General features: G+C 48.1%; 1 protein-coding gene across 2 annotated transcripts in view; it reads right to left on the bottom strand.

Moving 5' to 3' along the window:
* Positions 1-27,768, bottom strand: part of TGFA (transforming growth factor alpha) — a 114,064-nt gene that overhangs the window by 71,487 nt on the left and 14,809 nt on the right. For both annotated transcript variants that reach the window (XM_070476468.1, XM_070476475.1), the window contains exon 2: positions 7,173-7,223. In XM_070476468.1, coding sequence (XP_070332569.1) covers positions 7,173-7,223 — 51 coding nt within the window. The remainder of the gene's footprint in view (positions 1-7,172; positions 7,224-27,768) is intronic.

Below are 27,768 nucleotides of genomic sequence, written 5' to 3'. Positions count from 1 at the left end.
CTGCAGGTGGACTCTTTTGGCTGATGTGTGGTTAGATTCTGTTCTTGCTATATAAGGTGCCTGCCAGAAGATGCCCTTTATGCCAGCTTCACAGATGACAACACAGCCCAGAAGAGTGATCAATCAGATCGAAAACCAGCTCAGCATCACAAGCCAAACTCAGCAAGAAGTAATTTATTAAAGAAAAGAAAAAGTACACAGTTTGGCACTTGGATTAAAAATGGGAAGTCTGAATATAGTAGAGGCGGGTGTTTTCTTCAAAGAAATCCATATGGTGGATAACCTGCTCTATGTTTATGATTTTCTTTGGGATGTAAAAATCACCAACATCACTGGCCTGACTCTATGCCCTCTGATGGCAGGGCTCATATTGACTTCTCATGTGTATCTCCAGGGCCTAGCACAATGCCTGGTAGAAGGTAGTACTTAACAAGTGGGTGCTAAGTAAAAGTCAAGAGCTAAAAAGTAGGAGAATAGTAGGCTTCTACAGGCCTTGATTTTTAGAAATTCAGGAGTTGTGTCACTCACTTTGGTTTTTCAAAGCTGGTAGATGTTCACTTATCTGAGCTCAACTTAAACCATGGCCTTGATTTACCCAATCCATCCTCTCCATTCCTTTGTTAAAACATCTATACCAACGTCCTCAGCACACAAAAGCTCAATCAGTTGGCTACACTAGTTCACCACCCATTTCTGTTTTTAACAGTGAAGATATTTATTTACCAAGACGACGCGTGTGTTTGTTCCCAAACCTGCTCATGTCAATTGCACTCATTACTGTATTTACGTAACTACATATTACATATACTAATGAAATATCTATGCATAAGGAAAGAGCTGTTGTTTTTATTACAAGTGCAGTGTTTTGGAAAGACTTGATAAAGGTGAAAAGTATTGCTGTCAATTTAGGGGTGAACAAGATAGCTATGAAAGACTAGGTGTGGAGGGGAATATACAGGTCTGCAAAGTTTTAAGGCACTTACTCTGCAAGTGTCTGAATTCTTACCCTGAAGAAACCAAATATGGAAATTATTAAGGATGCAATATGGGTGCAGCTTACACAAGTAAACAAATGCAGAATACCAATATATAAATCCATGAGCAGCCAAAAGAGTATCATGAGACATTATCCGACTTTCCTTCATGTAATGCACTCTGAAATTTTCTAGGCTGAGTTCTTCAATCTCATTTTTAGAAAATGGTTGTGGCCCACTAGAGTGATTTTGTGACTCACAGTTTGAAAAGACACTGCCTTAATCCAACTCCTTAACTTTATCCAGGGGGGAACTGGGGTTACAGATGTCACACAGCTAGTGAATCAGAATTACGATCCTGGATTCCACATTCTGTGGTATGTCTACTACTCTGAGCAACCTGCCTTCTGACCCAGCACAGTTTCTTCTGCAAAAAGTAGAAGGTAAAATGAGGAATTGTGTGACAAGCAGAAATCCTAGAAAGGAAAGGAGAAACAAGCCCTTTCTCTCAGGAGGCTCCACACTCCTCTAAGCATTCTCTGCAGCAAGCTAGTCCCCGCACCCACAGCTGTCTGTGTTCTCAGCCCCTAACGAAGTCATACCAAGTCTCTTGTGCTACAGACACATATTTGGAACCGTGAACCTTGTACCTGGGCAGAACACGTGAGCTTTCTAATTTTAGAATGACTTCAGCCCCACGTGGGAAAACTCCAGACAATGGAACGGGGAAGCAGTTCGTAGTTCTGAAAAGCTTTTGTTAGGTGAGGTGAGCAATAACTAGATCCCTGGCTTGCTGGCTGACCCATGTTCTACCTGTTTTCCAAACAAAGTACTGTCTTCAAAGACTGCTCCCTATAATCTGATTTGCCCTCCCTCCACACCCCCAGCCCAAACTTGCCCTTCTTAACAGTTAAACCCAAAGTCCCCACCAAATCTGACCACCGTCTCTCCATGCAAGCTGATAAGAGGGACCATCCCTATGATTGACACCACCAAGAATGTTCCATGGTCTTTCATCATCGCCTGTGAAAAGTCTCCCAGGTGCTAAATTAAGTAAGGTTTCCAACACTGCCTGGTTCCAGGTGGGTGTCAACAGACACAGGCTAGAGGAAGGAGAAGAAATTCAGAGGTTTAAAGAGCCACCCCGAGCACCCAGGGATTAGGCAAAGAACAGAAGGAGCTTGGCTCCCAGGTGTCTGAGCAAGGCCCTCACCACACCCCGGATCATTACAATGAGTCTCATGAAAATATGAGAACCAGATGGGCAGCCTGGGAACGAGGCAACACCGCGCAGGGTTAAGCAAGCAGCCACCCAACAACTTAATCAGGGTGCATTCCGTCCCCAGTCAGGGGCATTAAAAGGTGCTTTTGAAGACAGGCCGTAACTCTTTCCTCACGAAGGGTTTAAGGTTCTAAGCTGTAGGTGCAGCCATCCTCACCTTGCCTCCAGCTAATGTTTCTCTGCAAGCTTTAGGAACTGACAACCAACCAGATACAAATTTTCTGTCCTGGCCTGCAGACTACTGACTTCTTAGAGCAATGATTTTCTAAATCACAGACTAAGCAGTCAGCTGTGGTTGCCGTCTGTCACTGCAAGGCTCTCATTGTGGGGTCACCTCTGTGGTGGAGACAAGGACAGAGAAGTTGTCCAGCAACTATAATGTAGCGTGTGTGTGTGTGTGTGTGTGTGTGTGTGTGTGTATGCATGCATGCATGCACACTCAGTTGTTCAGTCACATCTGACTCTTTGCGACCCCATGGACTGTAGCTCACCAGACCCTTCTGACTGTGAATTTTCCAGGTGAGAGTACTGGAGTAGGTTGCCATTTCCTACTCCAGAGGATCTTCCCAACCCAGGGACTGAACACAAGTCTCTTGCGTCTCCTGCATTGGCAGGTGGACTTTTTACTGCTGCACCACCTGGAAAGCCCATAATGTTAGAACCTGAATGTAAAAGAGCGTCTGGCTCCGAGACAGTGAGACACATGGCAGGCACACCACCACCAGTGTGTCTGAGGCTCATGGCAAGCGTCACCAACTGACCACTGCCATACATTCCTAACATCACTTTGCCAACAAAGGTCCATCTAGTCAAAGCTGTGGTTTTTCCAGTGGTCATGTATGGATGTGAGAGTTGGACCATAAAGAAAGCTGAGCGCCAAAGAATTGATGCTTTTGAACTGCGGTATTGGAGAAGACTCTTGAGAGTCCCTTGGACTGCAAGGAGATCCCATCAGTCAATCCTAAAGGAAATCCATCCTGAATATTCATTGGAAGGACTGATACTGAAGCTGAAACTCCAATACTTTGGCCACATGATGTGAACAACTGACTCACTGGAAAAGACCCTGATGCTGGGAAAGACTGAAGGCAAGAGGAAAAGGGGATGACAGAGGATGAGATGGTTGGATGGTATCACAAACTCGATGGACGTGAGTTTGAGTAAGCTCCAGAAATTGGTGATGGACAGGGAAGCCTTGTGTGCTGCAGTCCATGGGGTCACAAAGAATCGGACATGACTGAGCAACTGAACTGAACTGATACTTTGAAGGCTGCCTTCTAAATCCTCACCAAAGCTTTCTAAGCAGTCTCCATCAATACATCACAGTGGTCATGTGAAAAACTTCACAGGTTATTCCTAAGTCAAGGCCAACATCCAAACAGGAACCAGATGAATAACTTGCCTGAGGACACGGCAGAACTGAGACCAGATGGGTCTAACACGCAGGGCTCCCAACCTCCAGCCTAAGGCGTATATCCCTCCAATGTCCCACCTGAAGCAAATGTCTGAGAAGCATTTCTGATGATAATAATGCCAGTTTCCATGCCTCTGGCATCATCTACCCTCTACATTTGGGGGTTTATAAAAAGGAAAATTGAAAGAAATCAATGAAACCTCAAACAAGAAAGCCAAGAGCAACTATGAAGTCATGAGACCATGGAACTTTCTGGGGGGGGAAGCACAAGAATGCCACATGGGATCAGCCCCTGTTCCTTCAACCTCATAATCCACTTTGGTTGGCATGTGGAGTTTGCAATTTTCTGTCTATGTTGCTCCATCAAAATGTTAGAACTTAATTCTGAGTCAGTCTGCAGTCCTTTGTTCCAGCACCACCAATCAGGAATGTGCCAAAACCCTGTGTGTTTATTACTGTTTCTCATTGCAATTAACCCTCAGAGTGAAGAGATCTGCATATTTAAACCACAGGTAAAGCTTTTGTAGCTTCTGTCCTAAAATTACCCACCTTCACACCTAGATAGTTTCAGTAAATGAGCCCACCAACCTCCAGAGCATAAGGGTTAGGAGGGACTCAGATGTGAAAGTCAGTCACCCAGTATATAAAGGAGCACATTTCATAAAAGCAGCATTGACCTGAAAGGGAATACAAGTAGAAAGCAAAATATGAAAACATCAAAGGCAATGTGAATTAAATAAAATGCCACAAATATTAGTTCAGCGTCATCTACCCTCCATATTTAAGAATCTAATAAAAAAGAATTACTATTGCTTTTGTTGATGTAACTGAACTAAGGTTTCATTTTAAAAGTTTTTATCTGTTAGATTCAAGTAATAGTCACAAGAAAAATGGATTATGTTTTAAACTATACCAACAAACAGCAAACTCAAAAAGATGAGAAAATAGGTGAAAGAAAAATGGCAAAGAGATGCTAGTTGTTGAAGTTGGGTGATGGATACATGGGGATTGATTTTGCTCTTATTTCTCCTTTCCTATGTATGATGATTTCTATTATAAACATTAACAAATAGTTTTACTTGCTGAATTAGCCAACAGTTAAACACAAATATATTCCAATGCTAGTGTAGTGACTGTGGCTGGTGGGGTCTCCAGTTTGAGCTGTACCCACAACAAGATTTTAGCCATGTTGGAAGAGGACAGAGGTGGGGTGGGGTGGGCAAGGCCTACAAGGGCCTGGGGAGTCTTCCAGGAGACGGGAAGGTCACCCTAAGGGAAAGAAAATTGAGCAAACAATCCTGATTTAGTCACAAAGCCCTAGCCCTTGGACAAGTGGCTCTGACATGGTCATCACCATTTGGACTTATCTGCTAACTAACCCAGCCCTCTCTGGATTCACATCTTGGTCCAGCAGGGCAGGGCAGAGAGCAAGCAAACATGGAAAGAACTATTCCATCAGCCTCTCTGGGGCACAAGTACCGCAGCTGAGTAACCCATCAAACAGAGAGCAGTGTATGAGGCCAGACTAGCAGCACCCCCCCCCCCCCCGCAACGTATCACCAACCCATACCAAGATCTCAGTGCCCCTGGACACTAGACCGTGTGGCACAACCCCAGCTCCCACCCACCACATTGGGCCACAGAGCAGCACTCAGCCAGTTACAGGGTCGTGTGCAAAAGGGCAGGCCACACCTGCTGTTTCCTGAACCTAAGCGGTCATGGGGAGAGCACGTCCAGTATCAACCTGAGACTGTCTCACAGAAGCAAAGCCCAGAAAAGAAACGTGGAACAGATCATGACCGCAGCAAGCATAGTCATTTTCTGGATAAATATCACAGGGTTTCCCACGTCTACCCAGAAGAGCCTAGGAAACCCCAAAGGGCCTCATGCCAGGCCCTAAGGGTACTGGCTCAGGTACAAAATCCCCTAGGCCTTTCCTGTGTGAATAGATGGAATGAGAGTAGGGGGTAAGATAACCGTCTCCCTGGGGGTAGCATCAGCCTCTGCCATCACCACAAACCATCACCTACAAGTGACTCAGAAGAGAACCCGGCTGTTGGCCTACCAGGTCCTACAGTGAGGACCACGATGGGCTGGGGATGTACCCGGAGGGTAAATGCATCCCAGGATGAGGGCTGGGTCAATTGTGAAAATAGCGTGGGTCACAAAACTATCCCCTCCTCCCCAAAGCACTGCTTTGGAATGGACGGGCGCTTCCACCCCCAGTCCCGACGAAGTATAACACACAGGACAAGAGGCAGTTTCTTCTGCGGCGTCATGGGTCACCAAGTGGCTCAGACACCTTAACGGTTCAAGTGCATCAGGGATAACAGCTACAGGCGGAGACTGTGGGGTTGCAGAAGCACTGGTATCCAGTGGGAGCAGCAGCAGCATTTACTACGTTTGGACGGGAAGCTTTGGAAGAGAAGAGCTAAGTACCAGGAACACTGTGTGGTAGTTTGAGGATGTACAAATACAGAGCACCACCTCCTGCCCTGGCACCTCCCTGAAATAACTAGGGAGATGCAGCTGGGGCCACTGCAGTAACAGATGGGAACATTCTCTATGTCAACGAGCAAACAGAGAAGCTGGCAGACTGGTGCACTGCTGACATAAAAACCAGCTCAATTCATTTGGAAAGCTACTTAGCAATTTGTTACAAGGGTCGTAAATATATACTCTTGCTCCTGGAGCTATGTCCCAAGGAAAGAATCCAAAAGAAGGAAATAGTTTCTAGTCATCAAGAGGGAGCATTATAATTTAAACTGAAGACAACAAAAATATCCCATGGGAAAAGCCTAATTGTATCACCCTCTAATTGTAAAGCCTAAATTGTCTCATCTAAAGCCTAATTGTATCATCACTTGAATGAAACATTATGACATTTTAAAAAACAGTCAGTCAGCCACATGGAAAAAAGCACAATTCCAACTCTGAATTTAAAAAGCAGGAACCCAAATCACTTCCTCACCACGACTAATTGTATAAAAATATTAGTGCACATGGACAAATGCTAAAAGCCGTGCGCAAACATCACAGGGGACGCTTTTGTGAGCCTCTGCCCATAAGCAGTTTGCCGCCAACATTTCCCTTTCCAATCTGTTGACCCAGGATGTCCCAAATGCAACAAAGGAAATACAACTACAAATGTCCAAAGAGAAACTGGAAAATATTAATAACTAAACAAAGATTCCCAGGCAGAAGGAGACAAGAGGGTTTAGGAATCTGGGTTCTTCTTTAGATGGATTATGAGGCTCAGCTTGCCAGCACCCTCGCCCACAGTGACTGCTCAGAGCTGGGAGACGGTGCACCCTTGGTGAGCAGGGAACAGTCGCTGTGGGTCCGCAGTCAAGACCTCCTGGGAGCACTCCCTGGGCCCTGGGACAACGTGCAGGGGGCAGACGCACGGAGTCAGGAGGCAGGAGCCCCAGGGGAAGCTTGTAGCAGAGGCTCCCATCCGCTCATACACCACCCCACCTGGAGGGGACGGGATGGGACTCACCACTCAGGGCGGATGTGTTGTTCTCCAGGGCCTGGCACACGGCCAGAATACCTGCGAAGAGGAAGAAAAGAAGACAGGTGAGAGTCTGGCCAGCAGCCAACTTCTCAGGCTTCAAGGATGGGTCCTTCTCAAGGGAAAGAGTTTGATAGTTTTACAAAGTGGCCGACAGGCAAGCATAGCGACATAATACAGGGTGGTGGTGGTTTAGTCACTAAATTGTGTCCAACTCTTTGTGACCCCGTGGACTGTAGCCTCCCAGGCTCCTCTGTCCATGGGGATTCTCCAGGCAAGAACCCACTGGAGTGAGTTCCCATTCCCTTCTCCAGGGGATCCTCCCGACCCAGGGATAAAACCCTGGTCCCCCACATTGCAGGCAGATTCTTCACCGTCCAGCCACCACGGAAGCTCAGTACAAAATGAATAGGTGGGACCCTTTGTGCAAAAAGCAAGGAAAAGTACCTATTAGCATTACTAAAATCTCAAGCTTTTTCTTTCCTGGTCTCTCTCTCCACTTGTCATGATGTTTCTTGTTTCAAAACACCTTATTGATATGTTTTATTGTGATAAAATATACACAGAAGTTACTATCTTAACGCTTTTTAAGTGCACAGTTTGGTGGCTTTAAGTATGTACAAGTTGTTGAGCATGTCATGATATTTGTTACGTGCTATTTCTGGTCTTGCTCTCTCTGGGGTGTGAGGAGACTTGCAGGGTGAGCCCAGCTCCCCAGAGGCACCCCGGGCCCCAGCGACAGTACCCAAGCGCGCATGTGATCCCGGACAGCTGGGTCCGCCAGCAGGGGGATGGATGTGTGGATGTGAGCGACCCAGCTGGGGGCAGGGAAGCCAGTCAGAGGTTTCTTCTTCCCAGAAACCAGTCACCCCAACCCACGGTGAGCAGGTGACCTTGAGGGTGTCACAACATCTACCCTGGGTACATGGATTAGGGGAGAGGAGAGGCTCACCCATGTCCGTCTTCCGCGGAGACACAGCAGGGCTACCAGCCTCAAAGGGGCAGCTGCCACCATGCCCTGCCCAGAAGGGGCACACACCTCACTCCAGCCTTTCTGGTGTCCAGGTCCCATGTGGCAGGGGCGAGAACCCACCCAGGGGAGGCAGGGAGGTGGCAGTAGGTGGGATCACAGGAGCCAAGGCCCCAGGGCCCTGCACACACCCCACTGTCCCACTGAACTTCATTTTCTTTCACATTTATAATGTGAAAGGAAAACCATTAAGTATGTCCAGACTGCGACTGCATGCGCATGAGCCCCCAAGCCCAGGGCCCACCTGAGCAGGAGGCTCTGGGACCACAGGGGTCGCATGCTTCCAAAGCCACCCCGGCCAGCAGATGACCTTCTGCACCCGCACGTTACAGCCCCAGAGGAAACAGAGCAGCATAATTCTGTCGAAGAAGGAACCTCTAGGAGTTATGCAATCAGCATGAACTAAGAATGATTTCCTAAAACTGAACTGCAAAAAGATGCCGTGGTGGTCATGCAATGAGGCTGGGCCGCCTAAGGTTAGGCCAGAGGCTGCACAGAAAAGAGGCAAACCTCTGTGCTGCGACCCCCACCCTGAGGCTCAGGAACAGTACACCCCTTGCCATGCGGGCTGTGAGAGCTCCTTTCCCCCATCACTCAGGATGTAGACACACCAGCCCTTGACTCTCAGGGAGAAACACGCTTGGAACAGATAAGACAATCTGCTCAGCACTTTCCTTTAAGCGTTTGACATGAGAAACGTCTAAAAGCTTTAGGCTGCTCTCACTGCTGGCCTGGCATGAATTTCCCAAACACTCCTACAGAGTGCCGAACCCGACACTGGTGCTAGAGTTGGGTGCGGGGAGAGCAGGAGGCGGTGGCAGAGGGGGACGAGGAGAGAAAGTTAGTGACATCACATGTTGGCCTGTATAATTCCTTCTTGCTGCTCAACAGACACTACCTTTGGAAGCAAGGTCTCAGGGTCCCCCTGGGGATTATCTACAAGGCTGAGTGTGTAATCTACACACCAAGCATTAAAGTGAGGGTTTCCTACCAAAGCAAGAAAAAGTCTCAGAGGTTTCTCCCAGTCAGCTGGGGACCTGTCACAATCTGATCTTGCTGGCACCACCACAAACCACTCTGGGCCAAAGGTGGCCAGTGACCTGTGTAACCGGAAGAAAAGACTCACAGATGCTTTGCATACCTCTTGAGAGGAAGTGCCACTGGCCTGTCACAAACAGTCTATGAACAAATGCATTTCCTTCCCCTCTCCCTCCCAGCCCTGTATCCATCTGTCCGTCCATCAGTCAGTACAGTTCCTGGGCTCCACGTTGACCTCTGCTTAAGCAAAACCTGGACTAGACAGCAAACACTGTCCAACTACAGCCAGGAGAGAGCATAGGTGCTCCCCAGCATCCCGGGCATGTGGAGGGGTGCTCCCTCAGCCTTGGGGCGAGTCCCTTTGCCATTCCACCCCCTGGGTTCCTTACCTGGGAGCTCTCAGCTGCTGAACTTGCAGAGATGTTTCAGGAACTAATTAGAGGTTACAAAACCACCATGTTCCACAGAGGAAGGACACTGGGTTTTTAATCATAATTCGAGCAGTACAAGAACAGTTCCTTTCTGTTACCTCCCCAACCCCAACCCCATGGAAAAACTCTTCAGTGCCCTGGGCTCTCTCTGCAATTTCTGTTCAGACACAACTGTAGCAGAGGCCCTGTGATGGGCAATGAGGCCTCTGCTTCTGCTTCACCACGTGGTGGGCTCCCTAGGAGGGTCCCAGACCCAAAAGACAGGGTCTGACCTCTGTCACGTCTCACGGGGGCACAGGTACCACTTACTGGGCAGATGCCAGCCCCAGGCCCACCACTTGGCTTTTACAAGCATTATCTTATTTAGTCCTCACCATTCCCATGACACAGGGCTCCTCCCAGCCTCCCTGCCTTCTGGTCCAGTCTATGGAAATACCCCCATTTTACAGATGAGGAAACTGACGCTGGGACAGGTTGAGAAATCTGCCCAAATTCCTGCAGCCCAATTCAGACTCAAGGCTATCCAACTCCTATGCCTGAGACAGTGTTTAATGACCACCCCACACACCAGTCCTTCTGACCATGGGCTGTCATGACACACAGGTACACATAGGTACCAGCTATGACCCCCAAAAGAGTCCAGACAACAGATTCAGTGGGCCTAGGCACCAGGTTGATCCATATCTTCCAGAGGCTCCAGCTGTTGCCTCTTGTGGTATTTCCACTGCCTCCAATCCCCCCACTATGAGCAAGGTCTACCGAGAAGGAGCAAGGGTGTGAACGTCCAGACTCCCCACAGCTTAACCTTCCTAAGACCAGCTGCCCAGACTTCCAGCCCTCTAGGTTTTGCTTGGAACAGCTGGACTGTGTGAAGGCCAGAAACACATGGCCTTGGCAGGCTCCGAGATTCATCAGAAGCACAGGAATCCTCCCTGGAGCACCTGAGTGGGTTCAGATGTAGGCATGGCCAGCGCCAGTAGCCCTGGGGAGACAACGCACAGTTCAGACGGAGACTCAGAGGCCACAGGTGCCTCTCGCCTGAGGTTCAAAGCCGGGTGTTGCCTGCCCCAAGGCCATCCAGCCAGCCTCCCTCCAGGCAGGAATCCCTTCTGGGCTGCTCCTGCCAGCATCTCATTTTGTTTAAATAGCTCCAACAAGGGGAATCTCAGGATTGTGAACTTAGTAAAGTGGGGGTGGTGGTGAGGGGAAAATCTACACGTAATGGAAGAAAGACCTTGTTAAAGACGGACCCTAGCCTTGAGGCAGAGGGAACCCAAGCGGCCCTCCAGGAAGGACAAGGGCCACAGAGCTTTTGCTTCAACTTTTGGAACACAGGTGGCTGCTTCCAACAGGAAGGATGGCCAGAGAGAGGACAGCCTACTTACCTGTGAGCTCACAGGTCAGGCCCAAGGGGAAATGTTGCCGACAGATGCTGGACACCCATCTCCCCCGACCACAAAGCAGGATGCCCTGTCTGCATGTGTGGCCCCACATGCATGCACGGGGCTGGGACCTGGCTGTGCCTTGAGCACAGGACGCCCTCCATCCTCTTCCTCATGTCAGCCTGATGACCGCTTCACCTCCCCTGCAGACACTCAGCTCTAAGGCCCCGACCTGGAAGAGGTATTGTCAGGCCCCCAGCCACGCTGGCAGAGGTGACCATGCCCTGCTCTCACCTCCACTACAGTTGGTATTTGCTTCCAGGCTCCTACCTACTCCACTGTGTAGACCAGCTGCTTGCCCTAGAAAATCAAGGCTCAACAGCTCGTCCACTTTCAAATCCCCTAAGCCAGGCTTCCTGAGCAAAGGAGTGAGGGTGAGGTTTTGGCGTCAGGGAGATGTGGGGAGGGTGGAGAGAGGTTGCAGCCGGTCCTTTTGGATGAAAGATGTCTTAGCTTTAGAGGAGGTGGTGAGGAAAGGCCTGCAGGGAATGACCTAATGCAGGCGGAGGGGCAGGAACCAGTGGAAAGACAGGCAGAACCAAGTGTGGCCGTGTGGAGGGCAGCCAGGATCTCACTTCCTCTCCTGCTATGCTTGGGGCTGCAGGGTCATGAGGCTCAGAGCAGAAGCTCAGGAAGTGAGGGTGGTACCTACAACTCAAGGTCTTCAGGTGACACCCATGAACAGCCATGTAGGGGACAAAAATATGTGGAAATGGGTCACAGGGAACCCAGGGTCTGCTGGTACCAAGGTAACTTCTGGCACCAGGTTCAAGGGTATCTTCTCTTATAAATTATATTCCAACACCTGAAATTTATCTGCAAACACGGCAGGATTTTTAACTGCAAAAACTGCAATATTGTGTGACTTAGTATTTTTCAATGCAAGAGGTTTGATAGCCAGGTACAGATGCTAGCTTCAGGGTCAGAAGTGATCAGGAAGAAAAAGGGAACACACTGCAGGCAGGGGCAAGGAGGGAGGCTGGCAGGACCAGTAAGACCAGAAGACCCGTGCCTGACCCTCCTGTGAGAATAGCCGTAAATGTCACATCGAAAGCAGCCGCGCGGCATCCTCATCACCCCAGTGCTGAGTTTCTCTCCAAGGAAGAGGTGACAGTTCACAAGTGCCCCTGCTTACAGAGACACCGGTGACACCAGCTTCAGAGGACGGCCGGCAAAGCAGCAGAGGAATGTGTGGAGTAACTGGCTGGACGGGATCAGGAGAGTTCAGGGGAAGGCGAGAAGGGATCAGAAATATGTGACACAGAATGAATCACTTTGGGCCGAATGGCTCACAGGACAGAGGGCTCTTTCTCTCCCATCCCAGCATCTGGAACTCTGCCTTCAAAATACAGATTAAACTTTGCTACCCCAGGAGAGTCTTTTCGAGAAATTACTTGAAATGGTTAGTGTTGGGTTTCAGGTGGTAACTTTGCAGAGAAGGGGGTAGCTCTTGTGACAAACCCACCCAAGTGAGGTTCTGACCCTGCACCCAGACAGCTCCACACAGACACGTGAACCAGGAACACACCTGTAGGCCAGCAGTGGGTGGGAAGCCACGGCGCCTGACTAGTCTCCCAAGCTCCCTCCTCACATCATTCAGCCATAATTATTATTGCGGCTGAGAGCGTTATTAACAGTAATCGCAGCAACATTTCAGCACTTACGACATGCCCTGCATCGTCTCATTCAGTATGCAAAGCCAGTCCTAGGAAGCAGGTACTGTTTGAGGTCCCAGTTTGGAGATGAGGAAGTCCAGATATAGGAGATTAAGTCACTTGCCCAAGGTCACCCAGCTTGTAAGTGACAGACATGGCAGCTCATGTTACAGGGCCCAGCCAGCCACCCTCTGCTTCCCCCTATCCTGTGGAGCACAGCCAAAGGACACAGATACGCTAGAAAAGTCCTCTTCTCCTGGACCTAAGCCAGCTGTGCTGTGATACGGAGATAACCAGGGAGCCCAGAGACTAGGGTTATCCGTGAGTGGTGTCACCTTTAGCAAGTCCCTTCACTACTCTCAACCTCAGGTTCTTTACGTTTAAATGACAGAGTTGGGTCAACCCCGTCCCTAATTTCTGGGATGATATGGGGTTGGCATCTTCCCAAACCATCTATCTGGGGAAGAGGGGTATGGACATACTTGGCCTCATTCCGATGCTCTGTGTGCAGGTGCATCCCTTGCCTTGAACCAGGATCAGGCAAAAGGCTGTGCGTGCTTGCCTCAGTGAGTGTGAGCAGTTTGTTGTAATTTTGTCTTTCGATTTAGCATGTTCATCAAATATCAGAAGATGGGAGAGATCCGAAACTAGAACCTAAAAGGGCACTTTTCATTTCTACAATTTCAATGCAGTCTTGACATGGGCTTGAAAATATATTCGAAGCTTACAGTCCAGGATGAATGCTCTTGGGTCAGTGAGCTTGGGACACTCAACTGCCCTTCCTAATGACCTGTGGGTGGCCAGAAGCAGTAAAGTCCAGCTTGATGAGTCTAAGGCAATACCTTAGACTCCAACTTCCTAGAAAATAAGCCAGTGTTACTTGAATGCTCATGGGTATTTTCCATGTCTGTGTTTGTATATCTGTGGGTGGGAAAACCCAAAGTGTTCAGATTGAACCTTCAGGATGAGGGAGGTGGAAGAGACAGGCAGACACGTGTCTGCCCTGCAACCCTGTACCACTTTCTAATCCCAACTCAGGGTCTATTATGGCAGAGAAAAAAGGAGCCCTGCTGTCAGGACTGGGTTCAAACCGTAGCTCTGCTGCTCCTTAACTGTGAGACCTTAGCTGTGTTATCTAACCTCGCTGAGCCTCTGTGTCCTCATCCATAAACAAGGACAACACTTCCTCGCATGACTATTGCAAGGATTAAATAATGCAAAGTCAGAGGAAAATGGACTCTCCCTTACTACATGGAAGGCAGATGAGTGGGGGCTGCTGAAGCCAGCACACAATCCCACATTCCCATTGCCACGCTCCCACTTCCAGGCCCCAAGCATTGTTTCCAACCCTGACCCTCTCCAAAGGCTTGGACCTCAGACCTCTGAGGTGAGTGAAGAAGTGCCCTTCTCCACTCCTCCTCCCTGGTTCTAGGTGGGACTGAAGACCAGATACCCTCCCTCTCCTTTATCCCATCACCAAGCCACATAACCTCCCACAAGTCTTGCCTCCACCTTACCCATCTTATCCATCCCTCTGCATCCCCACTGCCACTGCCGAAACTCAGGCCTCATCATCTCTCCTGGGTCTTCACAACAGTTGCCTGACTGGTTTTCCTGACCAAAGCATTTTCACCTCTGCTCCTGCTGTCAGTGAGCTTCTAGAGCACTTGACCACCAGACCCCTTCCCTCCAAACTCTGCTCACAGAGGCCTGTCTGAAGTCCTGCCCAGAGACTTCAGGTGCATAGCCTGGTCCTAAACCCCATTTCTACTTGGCTTCTCCCACCCATTCCTGGCGGGCACCAGCCACCTTCCCTGCATAGGACCTGTCCTCACTCAGCTCAATGTCTCAGACTCACGCCACTAGGGTCCTAACTTGAGTCCTTGCAGTTATGCAACCTTGGCCAGTTGCCAGCATCTAGGTCTCCTTCACTATGAAAAAGAGATAAAAGATATACATCTCCCACATGGGGTTACTGTAAAGATTGACTGCAGGGACTCAGGATAAACAGGTAGTACATGGGGTGGCTCTTGATGAGGGTGAAAGAGGAGAGTGATAAAGCTGGCTTAAAACTCAACATTCAAAAAACTAAGATCACGGCATCCAGTCCCATCACTTCATGGCAAATAGATGGGGAAACAATGGAAACAGTGACAGATTTTGTTTTCTTGGGCTCCAAAATCACAGTAGACAGTCACTGCAGCCATGAAATTAAAAGACGCTTTTAATCCTTGGAAGAAAAGCTATGACAAACCTAGACAGTGTAATAAAAAGCAGAGACATCACTTTGCTGACAAAGGTCCATCTAGTCAAAGCTATGGTTTTTCCAGTAATTGTGTATGGATGTGAGAGTTGGACCATAAAGAAAGCTGAGCACTAAAGAATTGATGCTTTCTGAACTGTGGTGCTGGAGAAGACTCTTGAGAGTCCCTTGGACTGAAAGGAGATCAAACCAGTCAATCCTAAAGGAAATCAACCCTGAACATTCATTAGAAGGACTGAAGCTGAAGCTCCAATACTTCAGCCATCTGATGCAAAGAACTAATTAGAAAAGACCCTGCTGCTGGGGAAGATTGAAGGCAGGAGGAGAAGGGGATGACACAGGATGAGATGGTTGGACAGCATCACCAACTCGATGGACATGAGTCTGAGCAAGCTCCAGGAGATGGTGATAGACAGGGAAGCCTGGTGTGCTGCAGTCCATGGGGTAACAAAGAGTCGGACACCACTGAGTGACTAAACTGAACTGAGATGGGTGGGATGGGCTAGGAGGTGGGAGGGAGGCGCCATATGTATACCGATGACCGATTCATGTTGATGTATAGTAGAAACCAACACAATATTATAATTATCCTTCAATTAAAGATAAATAAATTTTTTTTAATAAAAAGGAATGACTAAACAAGAAAGCCGTAGAGACCGTGGCAGGAGTAGGTGGGTGCTGCGCTGCTGAGAAACCTTTGCTTCTTAAGGCCCAGTAAGTGTGATGCAATGCCTCACACTGCTACACACACATCTTCCTCTCTGCTCCCCCCAACCCTCACCCAGGTCCAAGCTTTACAGCACAGTGCTACCCGCTGATATGGTGGCCTGAGAGGACCCCCACCCCCACGCCCCGCAAAGCATACAGCACACAGGAGCAAAATATCTCTGTAAAACAGTTAACCAGGATGCACCGAGCATCTCCTCTGGGTGAGGCGGGCCCTGTGCCCACTCCCATCCATCCCCTGCCCTTTCTTGTTAGGAGGAAGCAGAGTTGAAGGTTCATCAGTGATCCTGGACCAGGGCTGGGGCTGAGGCAAACTTCGTTTTGCACGGGCCCTGCTCCCGTCCTGGCGGGCCGGGGGCCCCGACGGGGACTGCAGAGCAGCCGGGCAAGTACGACTGAGCCCTCCCGGGGTTTCCTGGCTGCCGAATCACCAACACGCTCTCCCAGCGCCAAGCACTGAGGCTGCAGGAAGCTGTGACAAGCTGAGGTGTTCACACCCTGTTCCAGTCAACTGACCCTCACATGAGGCGTCAAGGTGTCAGTCAGAGGGCCATGCTCGACTTTCCCAGAGTCCCCGAGGAAAGAAGGGGTGGGAGAGTGGACCAGATACAGGGCTGGGAGACGCAGTGACACGCCCTGCAGGGCCAGGGTCCCACAACGGCCAAGCAAATTCAGGAGTCAAACACCAAGCCCCTCCTTCCACAGAGGCCCACTGGCCCTGGCCCAGTCTCCCCTGGCCTCGTGGTGGCGCCCACATGGCCATCCTCGGGGCCCAGGGTCAGCAGAGGCTCTGCCTGTGCAGACCTCAGCCCAGCAGGGTTAGCCTATTGGCAGCCCCAACACAGGCGGGCCCATCCCTCAGCTCTGTCAAGGCCGTGTGCACACACCACTCACCACCAGTGGCTTAGAAGTAGGCTACAAGTGGGGAGGAGGTGAAAACATAAGCAGTCCTTGAACTCTGCCCTATTTCCTCCACGTGATGATGACAAACTCATCCTTCCCACCACTCGGCTCAGACACCCCCAGAACCGCCCTGCAAGGAGGCACGCGAGGCTGGGGTTTGAGCCAAGATAAACACCAGTGGGACTTGGCCGCGTTTCAGATCATGCAGCGCTGGCCTTGGGGGCTGGGGGAGGGCTGGGCTAAGGGGACGGCCTATACCGGTGCTCACTGCCACATCAGGCCTCCGTCGTGCTCCGGGTTCTCGGGGCTGACTCTAGGACACCCCTTAGGAGCACTCACTTGACTGCATGAGGAAACAAATCCCCAGAAGATGGATTTTCAAGAATTAAAGGGGAAACACCCTGAAGTTCTTGGAACCCCGCATCACAAAGCAGGCTGGGAAGAGGTCTAAGTTCTCCTCCCCTGAAAGTGAGGGGGAGGAGGAAGAGGAAGAGAAGCGAGGAGATGAAGAAGGGCATGCAGGAAAAGAGCAGGTACCAGCGGCTGAGAGGGCCGGATGAGAAGTGGGTGAGAGGCACTCAGAGAAGCCTCTTTTACTAGGAGACCCTGACCAGACCACCCCTAGCCCAGCGCCTCTGCGCACTGGCGGTGCCTCCTGGGGGCAGCTGGTAACTGGTGGGGCAGGTTTGACTGTCACAATGACATGGGGGCTCTCCTGGTATTTACTGGGTAAGAACAGGGATGCTAACTTGCTCTGATGCACTGGAATTTGTCCTCCTTAAGAGGCTAACAGTGCACCCTGTTGAGAAATTATGGACCCAGGCATGGAAAGTCTCTCAACCATAGGTCATTCAGCCTCCAACTGCACGTGGGCAGAAGCACCCAAAACTCAAGGGAGACAGAATAAGCCGGCAGTACATGAATGGACAGGGCGGCTCAGGAAAGCCTTGCCAGTAGCCTGGGGGAGCTCGCAGCGGACTGCAGGATCAGCCTGGCTTCAGGTAACTGGGCTGCTTCCTTCCCTGACATTCAGTAATTTTCTCCATTCTGTGTTCATCTGTATGCTTCTCTATAATAACCCAGAGCATCTGGGTTGCACAATAGGAAGCCAGCCTATAAAGCAACAAGACCGACGAGCCGCCAGCAAACCTGCACCCAATGATTTATAGTCTCAGGGCTCCAGACAGATTCCTGGGGGCCTGGAGAGGGAAGGAAGGGAGGCATGATGAGGAGGGCAACTGTCTCTCGGTGCACCGCCTGACTTCAGAGCCCCTGAAGTATTTCCCTCTGGCCAATGGATATTCTTTTGGCCACACAATACAAAGCTGCTCGGTGAATGCCCCCAATGCATTTAGTCATACAGGAAGAGTGTCTTTCACTGATTGGAGACACATCAGTGAGGAATGAGGCACACCTGACCCCACAGTTTTGGGGTGAAGAGCATCAGGTGCCTCTTAGTGGTGTCAACTTAAGTCATTTTAAAGAAAGAAAAAAAAAACACGCTGGGGAAGCATGGTAGCTTTCCCCTACCAAGCCTGCTCCTGTCCTTCCCCACTTACCTTGTTAACTCTGGGGTGGGGGGATGGTAGCAATGTGAAGCAAAAGAAAAGAGGAAGGGAAGAGGAAGTTTTCTGCTAAGATGGTTTAGCTCTAGCAAGAAGAGGAAAATGACAGGAAGAAGAACGTGGACAGCATCCCTGTAATATTCAGTGTGTTTCCGAAGCACTGCCCAGAAAAATCAGACTCATCCAAGTGAAAATGAGGCAGGAACCAGAACGAGCTGATAGAATGGTATAGCCACTCTGGAGGACAGTTTGGTGGTTTCTTGCAAAATTAGACATAGTCTTACTATACAGTTTGGCAATCAAGCTCCTTGCTATTTACCCAAATGATTGAAAATTTATGTGTACACACACATACACATACACACAGAAAGCTGCACACACAAATATTCATAGCAGCTTTATTCACAATTACTCAATCTTGGAAGTAACCAAAATATCCTTCAGCAGGCGAATGGATAAACTATGGTATATTCAGACAATGGAATGTTATGCAACAATAAAAAGGAACTCTCAAATTGGAAAAAGACATGAAGTAACCTTAAATGCATGTTCCTAAGTGAAATGAGCCAATCAGAAAGGACTATGTACTGTGACTGTGTGATTCCAACTACATGACATTCCAGAAAAGACCTAACTATGGAGACAGTGGAAAAAGATCACTCATTGCCAGGGGTTTGGGATGAGAGAGAGAGAGAGAGAGAGAGAGAGAGAGGAAGGGATGAACGGGGGAGCACAAAGGATCTGAGGGCAATGAAACTGTTGTGTGTGATACAATGGTGGATACATGTCGTCACACATTTATCAACATTCATAGAATGCATAACACAAAGAATAAACCCTATTGTAAATGAGGGACTTTAGTTTATACTCTAGTTAAAAAAATTTAACTTTCATTAAAAATAATGTTCCAATATCAGCTCACTGATTATAACCAATGTGCCACACTCAAACAAGATGTTAGTAACAGGGGAAGTATACGAGAACTCTTTGTACTTTATGCTCAACTTTTCTACAAGTCTGAAACTGCTCTAAAAAATACAGTCTAAGGACTTCCCTGGTGGTCCAGTGGCTAAGACTCCATGCTCCAAAAGAAGGGGGCCTGGGTTCGATCCCTGGTTAGGAAACTATATCCCACGCACCACAACGAAGGTCAAAGACCCTGCATGCTACAACGTAACTAAGGCCTGGCACAGCCAAATATACACAGTCTGTTAGACAACTGTGTATTGACAGTGGCTGCCAGGGAGAAGCTTTGATCAGTGGCTGATCTGACTACGCTGAGCCACCTGGACCCCGAGCCTCACTCTCAGACTGGGGGCATGTCAGGATGGGAGGAAGCAGGGGAAAACCCTCTGGAAATAGGCCATGGATAAGGGAGATAGGAACCTGGAGGGGAGGAAAGGGAGGAACAATGGGTGAAGAGTCTTTCAGAGAAGTCTTTCAATAGAGAGGCTGATAGGCACTGCCAGGAATCTGAGCAGCTTTTGAAACAACCAAGGAAATCCAGTGCCCTGGCTTCAAGCAAACCGACCTTGCTTCTGTGGTTTCTGACATAAACCAGATGCATTCTAGATGTCCCCTGAGATGAGGACAAGTGATGAATACAGTTTTCAATCTGTTGCCAGCCAGCAGTCAGCTCCAAGATGGAGGGGGCAGAATTCAAGAGTTGTTGAAGGATGGTTTAATTCTGCTTCTGGACCCTCCAGCTACGTCCAAGAGGGGTGTTCCCGTGGCGTATCAAGAGCAGCCTTTGTCATAGCAAAATGCAGCTACCATCGCAAAGAACTGGTTCATCCTCCCCTTCCTCACACTTCCTTTCTCACACTGCAGGCAGGAAAGGAATAAGAGAGAAAAGGAGGCCCTTCCACCGCCTGAAAGCAGCCTTCTGTGATGACAACCTGCAAGGTAGTGAAGCTCACCACCCGTCCCCTCCACTGTCACAACCTGACATTTTACTGTAGGCTTGTTCGCTTATTTTCTGTCTTCTTGGCACCAAGCGGAGGTGGAGGAGAGATGTTTTTTTTTTTGGTTCACTGTATTTCCAGTGTCTAGAACAATGCCTGACATGTAGATGGCTCTGGACCTCCTGAATGAATTCAGGTCTTTTTTAAGCCAAACCTGGGAGACAGTGCAACAGAGATGTCTGGCAACTGTGAACTAAAGGAGATGAGACATGAACTCCTACTTGAGCAGAAGCACTTTTAGAAGGACTTTGTGGAATCTAGGTTCTTTCATTCCGGAATAAGAAGACATCATTAGAACTTTGCTGTGATGACAGTTCTCCAAGAAATGATGCAGACACTGGGGCATTTTCTTTCTCACGGGTGTGTGCAGAGAAGGATAAAGTCATCACAGATGTCCCTTCTGAACAGGTGATGTCTAACAGAGACCTGAATAAAACGAGGGAAGCAGTCCTGCAAGTATGTGGAAGAAGAGCAGTCAAAGTGAAGGAAGGCGAGTGCACGGGTCCTGAGGTGGGACTGAACCCCGCAAGTTCAAGAAACAGCAAGAATGCTGGTGTGGCTAGGAGACAGTGGTGGGAAACATGGCTGGAGGGATGCTGATAGCTGTCTCTCAGGGGGAGTGCAGGAATCTGAACTTTACTCCAAGCTGGGCAGCGACTGCAAGGTTTTGAGAAGAGCAGCCACAGCGTCTGATCAGAGACATCACGCGGGGTGCTGGGGACAGAAGAACTTAGAGAGGCAAGGTTGGAAGCTGGCAGCATGGGAACAAGGCTACCACAGAGTCCAGGTGGAAGGTGAGAGGGTGTGAGGAGTGGTCAGGTGGAGAACAGAAACAGCCAGCAGGACTTGGGAGCTCAGGAAGGCTGAGTGTGGGACCTCCTCTCCCCACCCCATCTCTGCCTCCACTATGTCCCTTCCTTCTTTACCTTCAAGGCCAGCTCAAACATCAGTGTCTTCGCAAACTTTTCCTGATCACCTCAGATGGAGCATCCCATCTCCAACCCCACCCCTATCCCCCTGCCCAAAATTAAAATTCCAAGTCTGTGAGTCAACAAGGACAGAGGGCTGAGAAACCCATTAGCAAGCTCGGTGCTCACAGGCACCAAAGCCACACAAGCCAGTCTCATTTCGGTCATGACGTTCTCGCATTTCTCTAAAGACTGTTCATTAACGGTTCCTGTCTGGGGTCTGCCCACTACCCCAAAGATCCTCCAGGATGCTACAGGCTGGCATGAAGGTTCTGGCCCTGCTCATCCCCAGACAGGGCCCAGGAATCCCAGTCCATGGCTTTCCTGTGTGATTCACATGCAACATCCAGGGTAAGTTGGCATCCAGACAACAACAGTGTGCCCTCGGGAGGCTTTTTAGAGGCTCACACAGCATCTAATCCTGCTCACCACATGCCCCTCTGATGCCACCGTGGGCTGGCATATAGCATCCCAGACTCAGGAGTGAAGGACACACAAGGAGCAAAGTGAACAGGCTCAAGCTGACCTGCGACCAGGGCATGTCCAGCTGCAAAGTTACAGACCCAGAGACTGTTGTCTACTCCGGGCTTCTCTGCCTGCACACCCTGCCTCTGCCGCAACCTCTATGCCCAGTGTGAACACAGCCCTTCTCTCTACTTTCTTATCTGTGGGAGACAACTGAACAGGGATGGTTGTCCCCATTGATGTGGGTCTAAGGATGCTGATGGCTGCTGGGTGGGAGTGCCACAACATGCTACACACACACACACACACACACACACACACACATATCTTCTAGGGAAAGGAGTCCTTTGTTCCAAGAAAGCGAGACAGCAGTGTTCCCTTCTTACTAGCAGGCAGCCAGAACATTCCCGCTAATAACCCAACAAGTGCCCAAGATGGGCAGATGTGAACATCAACACAGAGCTTTGCTGTCCAGCGATACCTATGGTTTTCTGCTTCTTATTCTGAAGGAAGGCAAATAACCTCATGTTTTGGAGGACAGCAGGACATACTAGCCCACATGCCCATAGGCTCTCTGCCTTGCTGGATGCTAATTCTGCCTAACAGGACTCAGTAGTACTTTTGCATGGTTATGATATTAGGTTTATGGAACACCTTTTAAAACTTGGAATATTGTATTTTTTAAAAGGCAGAAAAGGGACTTCCCTAGTGGTCTAGTGGTTAAGAATCTGCCTGCCAATGCAGGAGTCATGGGTTCGATCCCTGGTCCAGGAAGATCCCACATACTGTGGGGCAACTTAGCCTGTGCACCGCAACTACTGCGCCTGCATCCTAGAGCCCACAGGTTCCACCTGCTTAGTCCCAACACCTAGAGCCCATGCTCTGAAATGAGAGAAGCCACTGCAATGAGAAGTCCATGCACCACAAAGAAGCGTAGCCTCTGCTCACTGCGACTAGAGAAAGAAAGCCCACTCACAGCAACAAAGACCACAATGCCGCCAAAAATAAACAAGTAATTACTTAAAAGGCAGGAAATATAAGCAACAGAAGTGAGAACATCTTCAAGTAATTCCTTAGAGATGCGTGCCTTTTATCATTCTTAAGAAAAAATGACCCACCATCTCAAGCAGGAATGGAAATACACTGCCTATGTCAGACCACCTTCAGCCTGGACCCACAGCAGACATTATTAATTGATCACAGCACTATTTCCAACTGAACTCAGATGCAACCTCCAAATCCTTAGAAATAGTTTCAAACGATCATGATTAGCCCAGAAGATGGAACCACTTCCCACTTCAGCTCAAAAAATACCTGCTGCTCTGTCAATGATGCTTTGAAAGTGACAGGTGGAGAGGGGAAGGGAGGAAAAGAGAAATGAAGAGAGACTCTGGGCATAAATTATTTGTCATCAATAAACACGTAAGGATCAACCATTAAATGTGAGGACTGTGTGAGGCACTGCAGAAGTTGAGGATAGGGGCAAGAGGAAAGCTGGAAAAAAAGCTCAAGAAGTAGGAAATGAAACCTCTAGATGAAACACATGCACACATGCTCACACCCCTGCACACAATTATTGTCAATGGAGCAAGCTGCCATTTGTCGGTATGATGACAGGTGAAGGTGGATTCATCCTTTCTCTCCCAGGATAAGGGGACAGTACCTGAGAACATCAATAATTATTCATACCAATTTATCCACCTTCTCAAAGCAAAACATTTTTATATAAATCAAAGCCCTTTGTTGTTGTTCAGTCACTCAGTCGTGTCCAAATCTTTGCAACCCCATGGACTGCAGCATGCCAGGCTTCCCTCTCCTTCACTATCTCTTGGAGGTTGCTCAAACTCATGTTCATTGAGTTGATGATGTATCCAACCAGCTCACCCTCTGTTGTCCCCTTCTCTTCATGCTCTCAGTCTTTCTCAGCATCAGGGTCTTTTCCAAAGAGTCAGCTCTTTGCATCAGGTGACCAAAGTACTGGAATGTCAGCTTCCACATCAGTCCTCCAATAAATATTCAGGTTTGATTTCCTTTAGGATTGACTGGTTTTATCTCCTTTCTGTACAAGGGATACTCAAGAGTCTTCACCACCACCACAGTAAGAAAGTATCGATTCTTCAGCACTCAACCTTCTTTATGGTCCAACTCTCACATTCATACATGACTACTGGAAAAACCACTGCTTTGACTGTACAGACCTTTGTAGATTTTCAGAAAATTTCTGCCTGTGAAGCCTCTGAAAATAGCTCAGGTGATAAACATCCCAGGTGAAAACAATGACTGAACCATTCATAAAAGAGGTTAAGGTGGAGACAACCAAGAAAAGCACAGAGCTAGGTAGTTAGAACAATGCAGATTTTTTTTAACACTTCCTAATTCACTTCCTGGGAACCAAAACATGCTTATTCATAAAAGTTGACTACTCTTGAAGGCCAAACAGTGAGGCCATTTGCCTATTTTTGCTCTGCTTGTAGTAGAGTCAGATGACATCACAGCCTCCAGGAGAGACTCTTGGTTGAACCAAGACTAGCCTCTGGGGTCACAACATGTTCAAGAATGAGACCTGGTTGAAGGGTGGGGGGGTCTCTCCTTAAGCCTGACCCTCTCCCCTATTCAGCAGGGCAGCCAGTACTTGCCTCGTTTAAGGAAGTATGTGTTTTGCAAGGATAGTTGCATATCATAGCCTCTTTTCTGGGATAAAAAACATGCCTCCCCACACAGCCCAGTGGTTCACTTGTCAAGACTGGGAGCTCAGATAAACTCTCCATCCACAGGGTGGGCTTGCGGGAGCTCCCAGCAGTGGGGACTGCCTCTCCACCCTTGGCCCATGAATAGTCACCCACTGGAGCAGAACCCTCTCCCTTCAGGCCACAAAGTGTTGCTCCCTGATTAGTCAGTGAAGCACATATGTGAATGGTGAAGCAGGTTTATTTTCTTCCTGCTAGAAAACAGTTAGGCTAATTTCACCAAAGTCTTTGCCATGTTATCACACACCAGAGCTGTGCAATTTTGGTTCCTTGGATTCTGAACTGCAAGCTGAAAAGATGAAGGCATTTTGTGCCTAGAGGATTGCTCTGTTCCAAAAATGTTAAATCTTTCTTTTTTCTTTCCTATTGAATGTCACAACTAAAGAGTATCAACTACAGGAAGAAATGTTAGATGACGGGTCACTAAGAGATTAGATGACACAAACAAAGATCAGGAAAGTCTGTAGCTAGTGTGGAGACCTATGGAAAATGTAAGCAGGCCCTCTGCTCTGAGAAGAGCAGGAGTTTTATAAGGAGTGACTATCCATGCAGGTAACTCTCAAGAGAGAGTTTAGTTTCCTGAATCAGTTAAAAAAATCAGCTTTTTCTCCCCCATGACCAGCTTGGATGGGCTTTTACACAATTCCCAAGTATTTAACATTGTTTTGAGGGGTGTCACCACAGCAGAAGCAACTTACTTTGAACACTTTGGATTTACAAACCAATTAAGAAGAGATGGTTCTAGAAAAGGATTATCAAATAAGGTCCTTCAAACAAGATACAGATATATATTTTTTTTTTACCCAGAAGCTCACTCATTGCAAAAGAAGTGTGTCTCACTGGCTGCTTTGTGTCTTAGTAATACACTGATTGCCAATGCATCTGACCCCATTACTTTTACCTAATGGGGGAAAAAAAAATCACCTTGAATCAACCTTTGTAGACTGTCCACACCTGAGCATCTGATACTCAACCACCTATGCAGAGGTACAAAGGCCATCGAAAACGCTGCCAGCTGAATGAAGGAAGTTCCTATACACAACTGAAACAGGAAATGCTCTTTGTCTTCTGATCTGAGGTTCTATCAGGCCCATGGAGATGCCTGTGTTGTCTGTGGGTACATGTCATCACTGCAGTTGGGGTGAGGAGTCTCAAAGTGGAGCCAGCTATTAGCAAACGTGCTAACACAGATTCTATCTTTGGTTGGACTGAGAGGAACTGAAAATGTAAAGTAAAAGTGTTTACGACTCTTCCACCTTCTGCTCTCCTTTGGGAGAAATGTCAACTGGGGAGGCGTGCAAGGAGGGTGAGGAGGGTGAAGCCAGCCCCCAGCAGAGGGCCTCCAAGGCAGCAGTGTACAAGCGCCGTGACTTCCAGGCACATCACCCACTGGAGACAGGCTGCCTGCATAAACAACAGAGATCGCCCTTTAAAACAAACACCTTTTAAAAAATGTATGCTAGGAACACAAACAGGCCTCCATTAGCGAACTTGTTATTAGAGGCTCCATGGTCACAACAAAATGTGTCACACATACCTCCTGTGATTATCTGTCTTCTGAACAACTGAACTTCTGATTAAAGAAGGGGAGAACAACTACCACACTTCTTTCTTTCTATTTCATGCTTTGGGAAGTAGAATATTTCTTTTTAGCCTTCATGGCAATTACTGTCAATACGGTAAATATTTAGTGGAGCAGCTGTCTGAAAGCCTGATTACATCTAATGCCTGCTACAGAACGGCGCCCTCACAGGAGTGAAGCCAGGCGCCTCAGGAGCCACAGCCTTCCATGGATGACGTGGAGAAGCAGAACAGGGAGATGGCCAGGATAACAGGCAAGGGTCCTGGGTTCAAATCCTTGTTCTGCCATTTGCTGGCTATAGGAGCCTCAGCAATTCACTTAACATTTCTGTGTGTCAGTTTTCTCATCTATAAAATGGAGATAATCACAATATAGGACTGCTAGATGGGTTAACGGAATTTGTATAATAATAGGCACTTAAAGAAATTACCCATCACTGTTCTAAGCGATGGCCATTAGCTTCTTGAAGACTGCCGTGGCCTGTCATACAAAGAACTCTCCTTTGGTGGGGGGCGGGGGTAGGGGTGTGGGGGGTGGGCGGGGATTGCACTGCACAGCTTGTGGGATCTTAGTTCCCCGACCAGGGATTGAATCCAGGCCCTCGGCAGTGGGAATGCAGAGTCCTAACCACTGGTCAGCCAGGGAATTCCCTCAAGACCCCTCTTCTTGAGCCCAAGGTGTTCACTGCGTATCTCATATCATATTGTGAAAACCTGTGTTTGCTTCTGCTGCAATCTACAAAGAATTCAGGGGCTGGGGGCGAGGGCTAGTCATGGCCTTCTTTTGAGTTAATATCACCAAACTCAGCACAAGGTCTGATACACAGTTAAATGTTTGCTGAAGTGAACAATCCAAGTATAATATAACCTAACCAAACACACAGCATCCCTCACTTTTAGCTGTCAGATCTTATTTTTGTTACTCATCCTTTGGCTTTGTAAGTAAATAAAGTAGCTTCCTTGGGTGAATTAAGAATAAACGTTATGTCAGGCCCAGTTCACAGAAATGACAACTCTTTGATCACTTGGATGTATTACATGAGATGACAGATGAGATACTCCAACTGCTTCTGTTATCACTGTTAAAAGGAAAGTGTTCTGCCTTTTATCTGAAATCCAAAAAAATCCAATTGAGTCAGAAGAGCTTTTATTTTCCCCTTTATTCCACAGTAAGGGAAAGGGGCATTTCACAAGAGCATAAGCTCATATTACATAGTGAATTGATGCTATTTTCCTCAGTGTAAATTTCTAACTCTCAAAAGACGTCTCAAAGGGACATAGCAATTCACTGAAACCTTCTACATACTACATTGAAAATAAGAACTGATTTGAAAAGATGCCCTCAATCAAAGAAGGTCCCACTATCTTGATCAGGAGCTTGGAGTAATGCCTTTTATATTTTTTTCTCCCCACAAGGAAAGTTCAAATTGAGATCTGCTTATCTAAGTCAGGAAGAAAACTTTCCTCATTTCACAGGCAGTAATGGAAGTTTTGCACTATAGGCACCACACGGGAAGAAAGAGTTTATTAGTGAAGACCTTTAGCTGCTGGGAGATCCTGAATCATTAAAAAAGCATTAATGAATGATGAAGTTATGTAACAATATAGAACCTGTATGCACCTACCAATAAAATACCAAAATACATGAGGCAAAAATGAATAGAACTGCAAGGAGAAACAGATGAATTCACTATCACAGCTGGAGGTTTCAACACCCTTCTTTCAGAAATGGACAAATCCAGCAGGCAGAAAATAAGGAAGGACATAACTGAACTCAACACCACATCAACCAGTTGGATGTAATGA

The sequence above is a fragment of the Odocoileus virginianus genome, chromosome 2 (assembly GCF_023699985.2).
Source record: "Odocoileus virginianus isolate 20LAN1187 ecotype Illinois chromosome 2, Ovbor_1.2, whole genome shotgun sequence".
NCBI lineage: Eukaryota > Metazoa > Chordata > Mammalia > Artiodactyla > Cervidae > Odocoileus > Odocoileus virginianus.
This window is presented reverse-complemented; position numbering and strand designations above follow the sequence as displayed.